Below are 18,671 nucleotides of genomic sequence, written 5' to 3' on the forward strand. Positions count from 1 at the left end.
AAGTCAAACTGCTTAGAAGTATTGCTTTTAAAAGAGCTACCAAATGGATGTTGTGAACGGGTGTTTCCAGCTGTTTCAAGTCAAAAATGAGCTTTTGATTTCATCACTACATCTTAATGTACTCTCACTATATTAACACCAGTGTATGCATGTTGTGTGTCTGTGTGTGTGTGTACAGCAGGTACAGTGACAGGGCTTGCTTTCTCTCCTTCCTCTGTGTGTGCCTCTCTCAGTGTCTGAGTGTGTGTGTGTCTGTGTGTGTTAAAGTATCACAGAAGTGGCAGTCTGTCAGCTCTGCTTTTCTCTGTGCTCCGCAGAACAATAGCTGGATTGGCCGTGTGTGTGACACGCAGACCACACACCCTTAATAGTGACTGACAGCACTAAGGGCTGCAAGCAGCATGCACCACTGATGCACACATACACACAGGCATTCGTGTTGTACGCACACCTAAGGACATAATGGTTTTAGTTGATTGGTGAAGGTTTCAGTCGAGTTGCATATGTGCATTGTGTGATTTTGAAACTGTGCGCGTGTGTGCATGCGTTCATTCATGCATGTGAGCGTCGGCATATGTTCTTTTGGAAGTGTTCAGCTGTCTTCTTGTAACGAGACTGTTCTCTGTGGCAGAATGAAATGTCTGTATCAAAGAAAAAGGAAAATGAAAGGAAATTAAAGTCACTTAAGGTTTTTATTTGTTATATTATGGCCATGAAGACAGGCGGACTCTGATTGGCTGGATGATAGAAGTCATTCGTCAATACCTGTAGCGCATATCCTTGACATTGTTCTACATTAATTAAAGGCAAAGAAATATTCTAACATTATGTTGACGTTAATAGCAACAAATGTTAGCACAGTAATACATGGAGAGGTCAAGATGGTACAAACAAAGAGATGGGTGATTAAAGTAGGCTACTGGAAGATATACATCTCTTTTAAAAGAAACTTGACTCATTACAAAAGTATGCTGGGTCTGAAGCAGAGGTGAGAAAAATGTGCTTTGGACAGTGCAAAATTGTTGGATTGGGTGATGGATGTGAGTTTTATGCATCATGCTTGGCCCAGGTGACACAAATTAGCTTTTAAATGCAAATCAAAGGAATAACAACTTAAGAGATGGCATAGTGCTCAAGTACGAATGCAGGTGTGGTGAAAAGTAAGACTGGTAGGAGACACAGTAGTAGTATTAATGTCATTTAATTTTGCTATTTGACCTGTAGTGTAGGGAAATCAGCACTCTGAAATAATTCAGACACTTAAACGTTGGGGTACCTCGTATTAATCTCGTTTCAAGGTTTATTTCACATCCACTGTTCTCTTACTTTACTCTGTTAGCATGGCCAATCATGTCAAAAGCGTGATGTGAATCAAAGTTGAGCACAAAACAGCTTCACTTTCCTAATACGGTGGAACCAAAGGGACAGTGAAAGAGGCTGGGACAAGACAAGATAACCAATTAAGCACGGATGAGTCCACAGCATTGGAGTAGGGATCATATGAAAGCAGAATGTATGCATTCAGTAAGAGCATTAGAAGTGTATAGAAGTGTTTAATGGCCCAAACTGAGTTAGACTCATTTGTCAAACTTGTACCAACTTCTTTCTGTAGAACTCTTGTGTAGCTTTTAATATTAAAGTAAAATAAACCCAACGAAAAGGTTGCAGCAATGCAGTAAAAGTGATTAATTAAGGTAAGTCAAATGAATTTTTGTTTGCGGTGGTTTTCCAGAAGAGTTGAAAATGATTCCCTGTTGAATGCAGTTAATGCTCAGGATTTTCTGTGTGTGGCAAAAGACTATATAAGTTCCCAGTAGTGCACTTTAAACCTGAAAAAAACCCAGCTAGCATCACATTCAGACGAGGTGTGTAGTTTGTTCTGTTAGGTGTCATGTCATTAATTCCCTGCTTATTGCATAATAAAGTGTATGAGGGCTTGTAGTGGTCCTATCAGTCTGAAGTGTGTCTACATGATCTGTAACGGAGTGTTTGAACACTGTGTGTGTGTGTGTGTGTGTGTGTGTGTGAGAGAGAGAGAGAGAGAGAGGGCAAGAGAGAGATGGACTTGTGGAAGGGGGCAGCACTGCTGTGCATTTACGCTGAGAGATAGATGAGCCTTCTGGTCAAACAGCCCCTCCCCTTTGCATATACACACACACACACACACACACACACACACCCCAACACACACAGTCACGCACTGAGCGAAAGAGAAAGAAACTGTGCTGCTGGCCCTTTAAGAGCAGAGCATAGATCTCACAGCTTACAGCGAGGGAGGGAGAAGAGGAGGGACGGAGGCAGAGCGAAAGAGAGAGAGGGAGGGTGTGAGGCTGAAAGTGTGTGAGTAGAGAGAGAGAGAGGAACACACAGAGGGAGAGAGAGAGAGAGAGAATCAGCAGTGTGTGTGAGGTTGAAGGATCACTTCTATCCCGTCTTGTTTTTGGGAGACTAACCTTGTTCATCTGAGCATTGTGGGACTGTTTTATGTTGTTGTTGTCGAGAGAGACGGACCCTTACTCCAGCATGCTCACTGAGCCTGAGCTACCTCAGGAGTGTAACAGGTACGCAACGCTTTCTCTCTCACACACACGCACACAAACACACACGTTCACATACAGATGACAGAGGCTGAAGACGGAGCGGGATGTAGGCTGGGAGGATAGCGGTATAAAGCAGAAAGTTGCTGTGTGTGAAGAGAAGACTCGGACTGCATGCGTGTGTGTGTGTTGAGCAGCTGTCTCAGCGAGTCCGCTGAGTTTGAGTCTGGAAGAGTGTGTGTGCGTGTGTGTGTTTGTGTGTGTGTGACAGTGGGAGACGGTAAGGGGGGGAGACTTGATGATTGACTGCTATGCTTCTGGTATATGCAAAGGAAATGTTATATCAAGCAATATATGTGTACACGGTTGTAAGAACAGTGAGAGAAAGGACTCTTTTTTTCTTTCCCCCTCCTTTGTTTTTACTGACGAAAGTTCTGTTCATTCAAAACCTTGGTGTGTCTGTAAGAGAGAAAAAGTAAACTCAGAGAGGTGTGTGTCTGTGTGTGTCTGTGTCTGTGTGTGTGTTAAAGTCAGAACGTGTGCGCCGTTCCTCTCATCATCTCGTCTGCACCGCTCATTCACCTCAACTTCTACTCGTGCGTCCACTCGCAACTCCTCCTGTAAACCTAAACCAGCCTAATATATATGAAGTTGCTCTGAGCAAGTCAGAAATAAACTCAACATTTCTTCTTTTTCAAACACTAAAATGTTTAAAAATAATCAGCCAAAATATAGAAATATGCCATCCTGTATTTGAAGTGTTTGCACTCTGCCCCGCTTCCCTTTTTTAAAGTTCTGTTTATTTGAGATTTATTTTTCACTTAATCCAAATTCATGCAAACCCTTAGTAATCCTATTGTCAGTCTCCATGGCAGTGGTGTTGTTTTTCTATTTTTTCCCCCCTTGCCTTATGCTAATGTTAATTTCAATGTTGTTTGTGCAGGCCTGCTTCATTTAGAGGTGTCAGCCCTCTAACCTTGCCCTTTTCCAACACTGTCAACACAAGTGGCTTTTGCCTGTGGAATAATGGTTGTTTGATGCTAATGCTGCGAGAGACAGATTATGTTATAATACCCTACGATTTAATACCAACACACACTCCTGTCTCCCTTTGCCTGCTTGACTTTTATTGCATTATAGTAGCACTCTATTTTGGGGGTTTTTTTTTTTGGTTTTTTTAATGCCCTGATGAAACTAATCTTTTGTTCAGAGATAAACTAAGGTCGGCGGGTGGGTTGTGTGTGTGTCGGGCGGGGGGCCCCCCTTGAATTAAGAACACATTTAGATGTGGCAAAAAAAAAAGTGTTTTTAATAAACTGTTCAATCCGCAAAGTGGTTAGAGGAGAGAGGGGAGAAAAACAAAGATGACAACAGCTATGAGGAATTAAAAATTTAAAGGATTACACAGAAAAGCAGAATGTATGGAGATAAATGCAGGGATTACAATGACTTAGGAGGAGAGCGCTTAAAAGTCTTGCTTTCCAGTAATGCACTCCATCACTGTGGCCGTGCTGCGTGTGTGTGTGTGTGTGTGTGTGTGTGTTTGTGTGCGTGTGTGAGTGCGTGTGAGAGTGTGTGTATTTTCATATGAGCGGGCGAGCGAGGTGAACCTTCCATTGAGCGGTGCGTTTCGAGTGTGTGCGTCAAGCGCTTGTCTCTCGGCGAGCGGAGCACGCGCGAGCTGCCAGAGTGTGTGTGCGCTCCAGCCTCGGTGGTTGAGATGCTCTCGGTTCCTGTGTCTCTGTAAGTGCCCGCTCGCCTCCTTCACCCGCGCTTCTTCTTCTTCTTCTTCTTCATCTTCCCATCAAACTTCCTCTTCTCTAATTCCTCTTTTCTTCTTTGAAAATCATGCAGTTTGCTAAAATTAACTTTTTATTAAAAATAGCAGTTGGGGAAGAGTTTGAAAGAGTTCTATGTAAATGTATGATTTTTTTTTTGCAAGTGAGAAGTCATATTTTTGTGTCGTTCACTTAACAATGCAAAAATTTTCATCTCATTTTTGTCTTTTCTTGTTGCTTTGCAAAATTATGAGTCTTTGTCAGTTTACATTATTTCATGTTCTAATTTTGCATTCTGCTTTTTTGTGATTTCAATCACTTTTTCTTTTTTTTTTTTGCTTCTCTGAGCGCTCTGCTGTGTATCAGAATTTCCAATGTGAAACTGAAAATAGTGGAAACAGACTGCCTTCGCTAGAACGGCCTCATCTGTTTGCACAAACAGAACAGAAATATACACATTGGAAGAAACAGAGAAAGCCAAAGCAACCAAATCATGAGAGGGGGGTTTTTAAAAAAAAAGAAGAAGAAGAAGAAGAGAGAAAAACAGACATTTGAAGGAGCCGCTCATGCCGCTGCTGGTGGACGGAGAGATGAAGGAAAAGAAATGATGTGGTCAAACTGACACATTCCTCACCCACAAAGAAAAAGAAGCAGGTTTACAGAAAAGTGAGAGTGCCAGAGATGAAGAGGGTAAGGGCGGGTGGGGGTGATGGGGTGAAGGAAGAGGACGAGAGGAGAGAGAGGAAGAGGTCCCTGTCAATGTAGTGTTAAAGCAGTGGTGGATTTTCACACCCCTCCATTTGTCTCCTCCGTCTTGTGTGTGTGTGTGTGTGTGTGAGTGGAGATGAAGGGGGTAGAGACAGACAACAGTGGACGTGTCAACACTTTGAACAGTTTAAGCAGGACACACTCAGATACGGAGTGATAGTAGTTGTGTTGTATTCAGCAGCCAGAGCGCCATTAGCAGCCGGAAGGACTTTACTCAGTTTCCTCAACACGTTTCAACAGTTTCAATATTTGTCACTTTAATTTATCTTCACTGGCAGAGGCACATTTAATCATGCCCTCTACTCGAGCACAGGCACCTCTAATTGTTAACTACCCTCTCAGATAAACACCTGAAATGGGATGCATTGTTCATATTAATCAGCTGTGTCGGTCAGTCAGCAGTAATTCTTCCATTGTAGGATCGATTTTCACACTTTTCAAACTTTTGTGATTTTTTTTTTTTTGTAGACATAAGAACGGTGTTTTATTGTGAATCTGCAACTTCCACTAAATCAGAATCGAGTCTTCCGCTGCTGTTTATTTCTGTTTATTAGAATATTTATTGGCTTTCGTTTTGTAATTATAGAGGAACGAACAGTTTTTAAAGACCAAGTTCTTGTGGCTGGCCGATAACAACTTGTTTCCAATTTGAGTGAGCAGTGCTGCTTGCAGTGCAAGTGTCGCTGTACTTCATTTAAAAGGGGTGAGATTAAAGTGGTGTGTGTGTGTGTGTGTGTGTGTGTGTGTGTGTGTGTGTGTGGTGGAGGAAAAGGAGAATGTGTGTCTGAAGGAGAGAGAGTAGAGTAATTGAGTAGAGTGTCCGTGCTCTGCAAACTAATGCGCCATTCTGCCCTTCTCTTCCCCTGTGGCCCTGTCCTGGCCTCCCTCTCTCTCTCCCTCTCTCTCTCTCTGTCCCCCCCACCCCCTCCACCACCACCTTGGACTGGAGGCCATTGTCTGGACCATATTGTCTGTCCCCAGAGAGGCTTGATAACCGTGTCTCCATCCATGGAACGAGAAGGGGGGGTTAAAAAGAAAAAGAAGAAAGAAAGAACGACAGACAGAAAAATACCAGAGGAGAATGCCAAAGCCTCTCCCCACCCCTCCTCCCCACTTCCTCCCCTTTCTCAGCACACTCCTACCCAACCCTTCACCCCTCCAACTCTCTCTCCCACCGCGACCTCCCACCCTGGTGTGCTCAGCTGACCCTCGCCAACAGCCAACAGAGAGAGGGAAATATTAGGCCACATTTGTTTTTGTTGTTGTGTTTATGGATGGGGAGGAGGGGATGAAAGAAAGTGAGAATGATGAGAAGCGATTTGGGGGGGGGGAGTGCGTGCGAAAAAAGCAAGAGAGACTGACAGAGGTGTTCCCTCCAGGCTAACTAGAGTGTAGTCATATGACATGAGGTCATAGGGTTGGAGTCAAAGGTCAGGTGGTGGGATTCTGTTGTCAGCAGAGCCAGAAAGCTTAGCAGTGTGCATGCACTGTATATTCGCTTTTTCTCTTCTCCTTCTTTTTCCCCATTTCTTTAGCCCTCCATCAATCCAGGCAGCTTGTGTTGTGCTAATCCCTCTATGTTGCTTTTGCTGTCGCTCTCTGCCGCTCACATTTACACACTCTCCATCCTTCGAATCTTCAATAGGAGACAGTTTCAGGAGCTCGGAGCTCCCTCCCGGAGCGCTACAATGAAACCTCTGTTTTTCCAGGTAGTGAGGTAGCGAGTGGGAGAGAGAGAGAGAGAGAGATGGGGTAGGGAGGGGGTGGGGGGTCGGAGGAAAAAGGAGGAGACCATTTGGGCCGAGGTGGGAGAGTTTCAAAGTGCGGGGACGAAAGAAAGAGGCCAGCTGGGACTCTGTGTGCGCTCGTATTTGTGTGTTGTCATTTATGTGAGAGAATGAGCTTGCATTTTGTGTGTGTTTATCTCTGTCTGTGTGTGTGTGTGTGTGTGTGTGTGTGTGTGTGTGTGTGTGTGTGTGGGTTTACAGGGGCAGGCCAAGTCGCTGACAGTGAGACAAATGTTGTGACTCCTTTATGGATTGCTTAACAAATGCAGCACAAATAGTGGCCCTGGCACAACAATGGAAAAACACTGTCCGTCGCTCAATAAACATTATGCATCGTCTCCCCCTCGCAAAACACCAGGGGAGCGGGGCCGCCGTCCACCGGATGCACTTTTTCTCCTCTCTCCGTCTGCATCCCCTCACTCCCCACTTCTCCCCCAGTTCTGCCTCTCGTCTTCCTTTTTCAATGGCAGCACTCGAGATTTTCCCACGGCCTTCCGTTGCATAGATGGCTTTCCTTATTTCTCCCGTTTTGCTTTATCTTTTCTCCGTCACTAAAACACCAGTGACGATCATGTAGTGACTCCGTGTAAGGACATAAATAAGGACATAAAGTTTTAAAGAGGGAGAAAAATAAAACTGTAAGTATGTGGAGCGATGCCCCTCTGGTGACTAAAGCTTTGGGTGGATGAATGGGCGAGCGAGACAGACAGAATAAGGGAGGGAGAGAGAGAGAGGTAGTCCCAGAGGCCACATGAGTTAGCCCACGTCTTTTTACGCCCACCCCCTTTGCTCTCTCATTTTCTCCCTCTCTCTCTATACACACACACACACACACACTACACGCATGACTTTTTTTCTCCAGCGTGTGTGTGTGATTAACAGTGGTGACATTAGGGTTGTGTGTTATTGCCTTTTGTGGTTAAGCTGGACAGGAAACACGGTTTGAGCTGCCGGGCGCCGATTTAGGGCACCTCACAGAGGATGCTTTGTGTTTGTGAGGCTGAGTGTGTGTTTGTGCCTTTGTGTATACGTGTGTGTGTAAGGGTGTGTCTCTGTGAGTGTATGAGCATATACAGGCAGGAGCTGTGTTCACATTTTCTTCCCGTTATGCGTTGTTTATTTAAACAGAGAAAACGATTACGGAGCGTTTTACAGCAGTTCTAGTGAAATTCGTACAATCGCGATATTTTTTCAACTTTATTTTCACACTTCATCAGAATGTCTCCCTATAAAATTGGTATTTTGTTTACAAGTCACTGATGTTTGAGGGCTTAATGGTCCGAAGTTCTCTCAGAGTCTAAAACGAAACCTTGCGCCTGTCAAGAATATTTAAATATAACAAAGCAACACCAAAGTAAAAGGGAATATCGCTGACCTCCTCCTTCCTAATCTTTACGCCTCCATCTCAGCTTTTCCTCTCTGTTGCTGCCCCACTCATCCCACTGTTCGAAAGGACAGTCTATAAATAGATATTAGGCAATATCCTTAAGAGTCTGCTCGGAGAAGAAGGGAAAGAAGGAGGGAGAGAGGGGAGCGATGGAGCGACATTCTTACAAACAGCTGATTGTGTAAAGAGGGAACAGTGAGTAAGACAACACCGGGGGAGGGAGAGGGAGAAAAGACGGGGAGAGGGAAAGAGCAGGAGGACAAGCAGTGTTCAAATAAGTTCAACAGCGTGTGACGGAGAGACGGAGGTAGAAGGAGATGGGGAAATTGTTTTGAAAGCTGGGAAGTGAAGGAGGAAAAAGAGGAGGATAAACAAAAAGAAAAAGATGGCAATAAAATGAGCGATAGCATGACACAAGGGGAAAACATTTGTTGAAATTCCTGCCTGAGGTGTCATACGTAAATGTTGCGGTCTGCTCCTCGGAGGCAAAACGCTCTGGGCGCCTTATCTAAAAGGCACATTCCGCTCAACTATTTTGATATGCCCTTCCATCCCCTCAGAGAACAATTTCAAAGATAGCTCACATTTCCACGCAAATAGACCCCACACCTGAGTGACAGGCAGGCAGTTCTTAGCGCTCTTAAGGTGGTGGTGGATGTGGTAGTGGGGGGGAGGAATAACGAAAACACAAATGTCACGTTGGCTCCTGACAGCCCTTTGGAATTAGCCTCTGCGCTTATTTTTACTGCAGACGATAGATCCAACTGACTGTGTGGTGGCTGAAATAATGGGTTGTAATTTAAAGCGAGGGTGCGAACACGCACACGCACACTCATGCGTGCATATGCCGAAGCACAGACGCACACTTTACTGTGGAATTCTCCAGAGGAGGCTCCCACGCTCCCTGAAAGCTTGTTCTGAGTAGAGGAGTTAACAAGAGCAGTTAGCACCATGATTATGTTAGCAGCCAGACACACAGAGTGAAAGAGCCGGGTGTGTGTGTGTGTGTGTGTGTGTGTGTGTGTGTGTGTGTGCGATAGTCTGTGACATTTCTCTGATGGCTGCTTTTGTCTTTCCCTCGCTCTCCCTCAAAGCTTAAACAAATCTTTGTCCCCACTTTGCTTAATTCATTTGAAATGTGTCTGGATGCATTTCTGGGGGATGTTTCGCGTGTGAGAGCAACATCGATCGCGTGTTCATAAGCTCGCTGCCTGTATTTAAACACACTTGCGTAAGCTTGCCGCCGCTGACGTGCCAACGTGAAATGGACGTGTTGATTACAGTAAGCGATGGCCAGGAGACAGTTAACCACCGCTGATGGCGATTATTCGGCCTGTTAATGGACGTCCGTCGCTGTCCGATTAGTGACTTAGCTGCGGTGGACATATGTGATATGAGGGACTTAGTTGAGGAGCCACTAATCATCAAAAAGCCAAAGGGAAGTGGCACTCTAATCTCAGCTTAGCACTCTCACTGTGTGGTGTTGTGTGTGTATGTGTTTTTTCTGTAAAAGAAATGAGGGCTTGGATTGAAGGGGGGGGGGGGGGGGGGGGGGGGGCAAAAAGATGACTTTTTAAAATTCTTTTTCCTTGAATTTGTAAATACGGCAAAAAATGGTCGTCATCTCATTTGAACTGTTAAAGAAACGTGTCTCGTGTGTTTGACAGAGAAGGAGATGTTCCTTGGTGTTTTTTGTTTTGTTTTTTTTAAATCCAAAATTATGCTAATTTCTCTTAATTATTATCCAAGACACCCGGAAATTCATCACATTATCTCTTTAAATCTTCGCTGTTTAGACAGCTTCCTTTAGGTCTACCACCAGCATGACAGCCCTGCCAAACTTTTAAATGAAGTAGCCAGCGAAACCTGCACACCCGCTGTGCCCAATTGTATAGTAATTTGACTTCAAAGGTGAACAGACGGGGGAAAGAGGGACTTTATAGCCGGAGAGGAGCTGCGAATGGCCTCCCCATTCATAGACACCCACCTCTGAGGAAGTAGTAGCAGAGTTGCGGGAGAGGAGTGGGCAAATGAGAAGAGGAGAGAAGAAAATCCAGAGATTGAAGTTGCTCTCCCTGCCCCTTAGAGCTTTTGGATACCTGTGTTGCCTTCTGTGTTAATGTGTAACTGTTCTTGTCTATGGATTGCCCATATATCTAGATATGTTTCTGTGGCTACTGTGGTTAAATGATGGATAACAGCGCTGTAAAAACCAAATTAAAATCCTCCCATGCTTTCAAAGATGTCTCTGTAACAGAGCCAAAGTGTAACATTAGCGAGGCAAGAGCTCTCAAAACTGATCACAGGTGTGTGTGTGTGTGTGTTTGTGCGCGTGTGTCGGGTTATGGCCTGAGTAGAGGTGTGCACAGGATACAAGGGGAGGTGTGTGTGTGTCTGAAACAAAAGGCCTTAGTGTGAAAGAGTGAAAGGAGGTAAAGTAAACAGGCGGTGATGAAGACAGACCTGCAGTGTTCTGCTCTGTCCTCTCTCTCTCTCTGCCTGTCTGTGTGTGTGTGCGCAGTTTGTACAGCTGGGCCTGGCGCTTGCATTATACGGCGCGGTGGCACACGCGCGCACACGCACAGATATAGCTTTCCCCACAGTCATTCCAACATGCATCATAAATGTTATCTCAAGTCAGTTTTAATATCAATTTGCTTTAGTGCTCGCATTGTGCAGTTTTATTTCGAAACAATACACATTCTTCAGCTGTCATTTATGGCCTTAGTTTTTGCTGAGCAAGAGAGAGCGTCCAGGAGAAACCGATAAAGAAATCAGCTGCAGATACACCAGCCAGTTGATTTCGACAACTGTCTCTGTGTGTTTGGTTGCGTGTACTTTATATGCCGTCCTTCATGAAAGCACTTAGCCACCGTCAACATTATTGTAACTACTAAAACATGTGTTTCATCCAGTCTAACCTTGATTAAAGCTGCGAGAAAGTCGCCGAAAAGGAAAGATTGTAGCTGTACAGAACTTTCTGATTTAGTAGTAAAAGTTATATATATATATATCTGTAGTGGTGATTTAGCAATTTTCTGATTTAACTTCAAATGAAGGGTCCCTTCTAAGTGGATGAAATAGTCCGGTGCAGCGTTAAACAGCTCTGCAGAGCCCATTTAAACTCAAAAACGCATGGAAGGAAAGCTCTATGATCCTGAAAACCTGGGGTTTTACATTTAAAAAAAAAAGAGAGAGAGAGAGATCCTGTATACAAAAAGAACTCAGTACGAAAACAGAATACAAATTCCAATTTGTAAATCAGTATAAATTATTAGATTATGTATATCTATGAATATTGCAGGCATCCTCTAAAAGCAATTAAATGTAATTAAATTAGGTCACTATGGTGCAGGGGTTTTTCTGTTTCCTTTCTTTATCTTTATCGTTTCTTTTTCTTTTTTTCTTTAATCCTTATACTTCAGTGGAGTTTATTTGATTTTGACCGTAACCTTCCTTCGATGTGATAAAGCCGCATGTTGCGTGTCCTAGCGTGGCGCTTTCCTCATCGCCTCCAGTGAGCTGCACTCAATATTGTTTGCCTTTCCACTGTCATAAGGTAAATAAGCAATGAATTAGCGGCAGGGCTGCTCCTAGGAAAAATGCCAGATGTACAGTCCAGAGGAAATCCAATAGAGTTGAGAGTGTAATCAGTTTACCAGAGACAGGCAGGGGAGAGAGGGGAAGAATTTGAGGGAGAAAGGCTGAAGAGGAAAACGGAGGAAATCACAGGCAGGCACGATATGGATGCCGGATAAAGAGAGTGTGCGGATGAGTGAAAAAAACCAGCTTGTTAAATCAAAAGAAGGAACAAATTAGCGGAGTTTGAAAGTCAGATGCCTGTTGCTTATTTCATCAGGATCAACCCTCCACTAAAGTTTTCACAATCCCTCCATCCTTCCATCGCTGTCATGTGTTGCCTCTGTGCGACTGAGCGTTAGCAGCCTATTACCCAGGGTCATAGTCGCAGTGGCTTCAAGGCTGACAAGTGCATCTGAAAGCACTCAGGCGATGCTGAGAACCACATTAAATTCTATTATTGCCGCATAGTCACTGCATCCCTATTCAGCTGAAGTACAGGGAGGCAAATTTACCTTGTGAGAGACAGAGTTCACCTAATAGATGTGGCTTTATATCCTTTGCTTCTTTTCACGGGAACAAAGGCAGAGTAACAAATGCAAACAGCGGGGGCTGTCGTGCTGCTACCTTTTTTCCTTCCCGTCACTCTATTGTCCAGAGGTTTTCATAAACACACATTATTGTCACTGTACATACTGCTCTCACTCTGTCTCACACTCTCTCTCTCTCTCTGTCTCTCTTTCACAATCTGTTTTTCTCTCTGAAAGCCCATTGTCAAGGTCATTTCCTCCACAATGCCAGTCCAAGCGGGCTCCTTTTGCAGTAACGGCCCCGGTGAATGGCCCCCATGGTAAACATACTGTAAGACCCGAGAGTGCGTTTGAATGTCTGCCAAGAAGCTGGGTAAAGGCGATGTGAGGAGATGCCCCGTTGTTGTCTTTATGAGCGCAAGGGTTTCCCGAGAAAACGGAAGACGGAGAAATGTTGCAGGTAGATCAGATGAATGTCTATCGGAAGGCAGTAAACAGATAGCAGAGGGGTAAACACTTAAAAGTTTGAACAATCCAGGAGTTTCTGAGAACTAGTTTGGAGCCTCCACACTTTTCATTGCTACCAACATATAAGTGGAGTTGTCAGCCTATTATATCATCTTTTGAGTGTTGCTCATTCTTCCTCCTGTTTTTCCTTCTCTCTCTTGTCTTTCTATCTCCTATTTATTTTCCAGGATGTCTTCCAAGCGACCAGCCTCTCCATATGGGGGGACAGATGGAGAGGTAACCATGGCAACCAGCAGACAGCGAGTGGAGGATGAGGAGAGTGAGGGACTGGGCGGTGTCATCCACCTCCCCCTGGCCTCCTACTGCAACAAGGTGTCCCCTCGCTCGCCCCCCAACCGCAACTTGGACAGCCCGCCCAACATGGTAAATAATAATGGCTTTCAAATGAGTCTCACTCATTGTTTCTCACGCTCGGGGCACCCACCTGTAGCTGATTTTGGGTTACAGGTGAAACCGTTGTAGAGACATTTGGAGGAACTTTTGTGTCTGAACTCCTCAGAAAAGTCAAAAGTCTTCGTAGAGAAACTGGAAGAAAACTTTTTATGAACGACCGTTAGCAGGTCCTACACAGTTCCAGTTTTTAAAATATAAACAGATATAAGCCAGAAAAAGGAGTTAACATTAGATCTTATGTTTACATGCCCAGAAGCAATAAAGCAACTGAAGTATAATCCCAAAACTTGCATGGTTATCCCCTACATAGATATAATGCAGACCCTACATTCACAGATATGTTTAGCATCAGCAAAGGTTGTGGAATGCCAGAGTGATTATGAGCAGCCAGCTGTGGAATATTTGTTTTTAAAGCCTTATTTATGAACTATTTTATTTAGAACTAGAGGCAGCATTAAGAGGCCACAGAGGTGACATCGTTGGTGGGATCAGTGATGTTGTACACCACCTGTGAGTTGGTGTCATCAGTAAACTGCATCGGAATGGTACTTAGCCATATTAGCTAATCATGTGATTCTCACCAATACATGAAGGAATCTCTGTATGTTTGCTCTCTCATGTGCTTAAGACTATAGCTGGAGCCCAAAGAAGTGCAGTATCCATTAACGGTACTTGGAACCGCCATTTCACTGTTGGCGTAACAGACCTCATGATGTCAGTGTCCAGGTTGTTATGATTAGTTGTTAAAAAAAACTATGACTCTACCTTTAGTGATGCTAACATTTGTGTGACTATGGGGACTGCATTGCCATAGGCCACAAAAAAAGAAAACATTTTTGTAACCACAACCAACCACTTGGCATAGAAAAGTGTCCAGTTTAGACCTTCAGCTTTGCAGACTGCAGGCTTTGTCATTGGCTTGGGCTTCATCTCTCTATCTCCATTGGCTTTCTGCCTTTCCAAGTTCTTCCTATAAGGCTGTCTACCTGTGTGTGTTTGAGAGCCTTGGGGTGGAAAGTAACCGCAAGGCTCAGACCCCAGATCAGATTGTGGTCACGGTAGTTTCAACCTCTAGAATTAAGCGATTATTGAAAGCATAGCAGTTTTCTGTCTTTAAGACAGCCAAGCTAAATGAGCTGAAAATGCAGTTAGTACCTGTGTGACAAAAATCTACAATCTTTGCTTGCAAAATGTTTCATTTTGCAGATGTATTCAGCTGGAAATTAACTTCCTCGACCTTGTGTGTTTGTCATTTTAATTTCGTGAATTAAGCATTTCTTAACTAATTAGAACGGTTTTACTTTTATGGGATTTCCAGTCATTTCTGGACAAGTAAACAGCTTTTTTCACATATTGAATGCATTAACAGTTTGGGTCTGCTTTAACTTTGGTATGTTGTTTACTCTTCTTATGGTGGCCAAACACTGAAAAGGTACATGTATCTCCACAAGGATAAAAGAAAACGAGGTGATTTGTCTGGTGACTGACGGTAGACGTGAAAAGAAACAGAACCCTAAAAAAAACAAAAACGGAAATTGACTTTCTTTGCAAGTGGAAAGCAGGTTCTTTCTGGGAGCTGACTTTTTCTTTTTAAATATGAACATTTTTAGGTTCAAGGCTAAAATTTGGGTGCACGTGTGTGTGAGAGAGTTTTTTTTCCCTTTTTTTCCGCTTTTATGTGCGTGCCACCAGCCGTTGCCTTGAGCCCATTTGATGCACAGTTGCGTGACTGCTAAAATGTGAGCCATTTGAGTGAGTCATTTTCTTGGGGAGGAGAGTGTGAGGCTGCTTGGTGGTGCTAAATGTATGGCGCTGTATTTGTAAAGGTGTCTGTGTGTCAGTGTGCGTATATGTAAAGTTGCGTAATTCAAATTGAATATTGAGCTGTATTTTTGCTAGTTAGTTTGTGAGTATCAGACTTTTATTTATTTTTTAAACTTGCTCTGATATGTCAACATAAACAGTATTGATGCAACACTTTTAATCTTTTTTGTATTATTTTTATATAATGATGATCAAATTATTTAATAGTAGGATGCGTGTACAAAAAAAGGTTTTGCTACATGTGTTTTTTGAGATAAGAGTATTTTGGTTATTAACACAATGTTGTTTATGTTATTCCACTAGTAGATTCGTTATGTACCTATAACTACCTTAGCTGCCAGGGAATCCATGTTAGCTAGTAGCTAAATGTGGCGCAAGGCAACTTGTGCATTTTTTAACGTATGCTACCTAACAAACGCCAAAAAAAAAAAAACTAAAGTAAACTTCTCCTGGCCCTTCACCTTGATACACACCTTGTCATAGCAGTGCTCTGATAACACCTGTCGACCTTTCCCCCATACTGACCATAAATACCCACGGACTATAAAACAATGAAACGGTGGTTAGCAACTGTAATTAAAAGCTAATTCTGTAATTAGCTTGCTGATTAGCCAGTAAGCCCCTCCTACTGTGGACTCTGTATGTGTGCTAGGTGTGGACTGTAAACCAAAGTCCTGGGATTGCAGGGGAATACATAAAGACACATACACAGGTGTGCAGAGATGCAGATCTTCATACTGGGTTATCTGCTGTAGTTGAGATTATTCCCACTTCATTTAGATTTACACTGTCCAAACAAACATTACGCTCATGAATATTTTAGGCCTCATGGCTGACCACTTTAAGTGATCACGAAGAGAGACTGACAAAAACCTTAAATATTCACGACAAAATGACACACAGCTGCTTTCTTATTCATTAATGGACACCAGAAGGGAGGCTGTTGATATGTGTGTGTGTGTGTATGTGGAAAGTCTTATTAATAATAGTTGATGTGGATTATTAAGTGCAAGCCTCTGCGCGTGTGTGTGTCTGGCAGGGAGTGGAATGGGGGCTTATCCGACTGCCTGCTTGGCATGTTGTAAGATGTGTGTTAAGTTTTTCTTTTTTTTTGAAGGGGGATTCAGAGGGGGTTGTTTAACAGTGCCAATCCCTTCAGCGCTGACTGTCAGTGAAGAGTGGCTGGAGAGTGAGGAGAAATAGGGGAGATTTACAAAGAGGTGGGGGTGGGGGGTCTCCCCTCCCTCTCTCTCTCTCTCTCTCTCAGGGCAGTTGTTGTAAAGTGATAGGGGGAAGTAAATGGCTCATCGGCGACTGCTTGACTTGGATGTGAGGCAGCGGGAGGCGCGAGAGAGGGTGGGGGGCAGATTACAGCCTTATCTTGTCATAGTAAATTAACACGGTGGCGGAGAAGCGCTCAGCTCCACACTGACCTCTTCATTCCGGCTGCCTCGCCTGCCTGTTTGGCTTTGGCTCGGCTGCTCTACCTGCCCACTACAGCTGCACAACCACACTGAGTGAAAACGGCACCGGTGCATATTTTAAAAGTGTGAAAGGTGTCGGATTATTCACTTTTTTCTCCTTTTTTTATGTGTTTCATTCCCCCCCTGCCTGTGAGTAAGAATAGCACTGCTCATAATGGTTTGCAAATGAATGTAGTTTAGCTAAAAAGGTTGTCTTTAAAAAAAAAAAAAAAGAAAAGAAAAAAAATTATTGAATGCGAAGTTCTCGCTATGCAGCTGGACCCTGATTGGGCGGGAGCACCTGAGTTCAAATGCGTTACGGGAAGGATTTTAGTCGAGAGTTCAGCGAGGTCAACCAATCAAATCCAGTTATGGCACTGCCGAAGTTACAGAGAGAAACAAAAATCTGTGTAAACATATGTGAAAATTGTAAATGAAACAGGAAACGTTTAAGCCCACAGCCCGTGAATGAGATATTTTTCTCTTGCTTTCTTTCTTTTAGATTTTTTTATGTTTATGTTTGCAGATGCTGGCAAAAAAAACCAAACTGTTTTCACATCAGGCAGAGGCAAGCATCTTCTCTCATAAATGTGCTAATGGACAAACACTAATTATTTCATTAACAGGCGAGATGCACGCTTACACGTTAGAAAACTATAAAGATATTTCATCAAGCATTATTTCTTATTCATTTTTCCTCTCTCTCTTTTTTGTCTAATTTGTATGTGTGATTATGTGCGTTCCTGTGTGTGTGTGTGTGTGTGTGTGTGTGTGTGTGTGTGTAAATGTGAATTTGACAGATTTAACACAGTCATTGAGCAGTCTTGAGACACAGTGGTCACACTTAATTTCTCATGCCAGTGATGCACTAATGAATCAACACACGCTTGCCTGTCAACAGTGAGGGGTCGTGGTAAAATATACTGGCGTATTTTTTTTTCTTTTTTAGCCAAACTGCTACTTAAAATACAGCTGCAGGTTTTTAGATAAGGAAAGGGCAAGTGTGTGCAATAAGACAATTAGAATCAGGAGATTAAAATTTTGTAATTTATTGGCTTTTTTTTCTCTTCAGTTTTGGGGGTCAGTCGCATAGCTCAATATTGTTGGAACGCAAGGAGAAAACTAATGCGTGTCGTTGTGTGTTTTCTTGCTTGTCCCCATCCTGAAGGACCCCCCGAGTCACTACTGACAGTGTCTGTGTTTAGCCATGGCATGTAAAGGGATTTGCTGTATCTGAGGTGTGTTAAGTGTATATATCGTGGAGATTGGCAGGCTCTGGCACAGGGCTGAGTCTCGCCCCCCACCCCCCACCCCCTCGCAGGAGCGATCGGTGACATTCTCTCGGTGTGTATTCGTGGGCACGTATTTTAGTTGAGCAGCTGTTTCCAGCTCTTCCTACTGCCACATTGTCCATGCCTTGATCCACAACGACGCGCCAAGCATCAAATATTGTTTTTCACACATACACCTTGCACAGCCCGAGACATGTCAGGCTGTGGCGCAGAAAGAAGGGAGAGAGAGAGAGTGAGTTTCTTCTGTCGGGCAACGGAGAAGGAGGGAGAGAAGAAGACGGAAGGAATAGGAGAAGGAAGAAAAAAAAAAGAAGAACATGAACAGCGGCATCTGTGCTGGCTGTAGGAAAAAAATAGCATTTGGCAAGAGTTAAGTGTTTTTAAACCAACCTCCCCTCACAGATGAGCTTAAGAAGACAAAAGTTGTTTAATTCGGTTCCATTGCAGAGGCAGTAAAAGGATAAAGAGAGTGGGGCGCAATTTTTACTTTGTTCCAGTCATTTGGAAGAGAATTGACATCTGCAAACTAAAGGCAGAACCGCCCACACTGCCAGCCTGCCACATCCAGTGCATATAAATACATATATGCAGACACTCACACATTTACACACCTACAGGCTATGTGGTGCACTCACAGTGTCACACATATATGCACAAAAAAAAAAACCTGCTCGCACAGACAGAGGAGGGCATGAACATTTACAGTAGCCAGAATTTCTGTTTGCACTCATGAATAAATGCATGCTGATGAGAAAAAGTTTTCGCCACCTGCGTTACTCCGGGATCGGCTGACTGACACCCATTT

At 43.6% G+C, this 18,671-nt stretch overlaps 1 protein-coding gene across 4 annotated transcripts in view; it reads left to right on the forward strand.

The window, feature by feature from the left end:
• The window catches only part of sox5 (SRY-box transcription factor 5), a 243,844-nt gene that overhangs the window by 152,356 nt on the left and 72,817 nt on the right, over positions 1-18,671 (forward strand). The window contains exons 1-2 of one of the 4 annotated variants that reach the window (XM_013271284.3): positions 2,321-2,561; positions 13,062-13,257. In XM_013271284.3, coding sequence (XP_013126738.1) covers positions 2,485-2,561; positions 13,062-13,257 — 273 coding nt within the window. In that variant the 5' untranslated portion in view covers positions 2,321-2,484. Of the gene's footprint in view, positions 1-2,320; positions 2,562-4,097; positions 4,281-12,681; positions 12,827-13,061; positions 13,258-18,671 lie in introns of those variants that run through there. The other 3 variants (XM_019347108.2, XM_019347105.2, XM_019347112.2) reach the window with 3 other exon arrangements.

This window comes from Oreochromis niloticus, linkage group LG17 (assembly GCF_001858045.2).
Source record: "Oreochromis niloticus isolate F11D_XX linkage group LG17, O_niloticus_UMD_NMBU, whole genome shotgun sequence".
Classification (NCBI taxonomy): Eukaryota; Metazoa; Chordata; class Actinopteri; order Cichliformes; family Cichlidae; genus Oreochromis; species Oreochromis niloticus.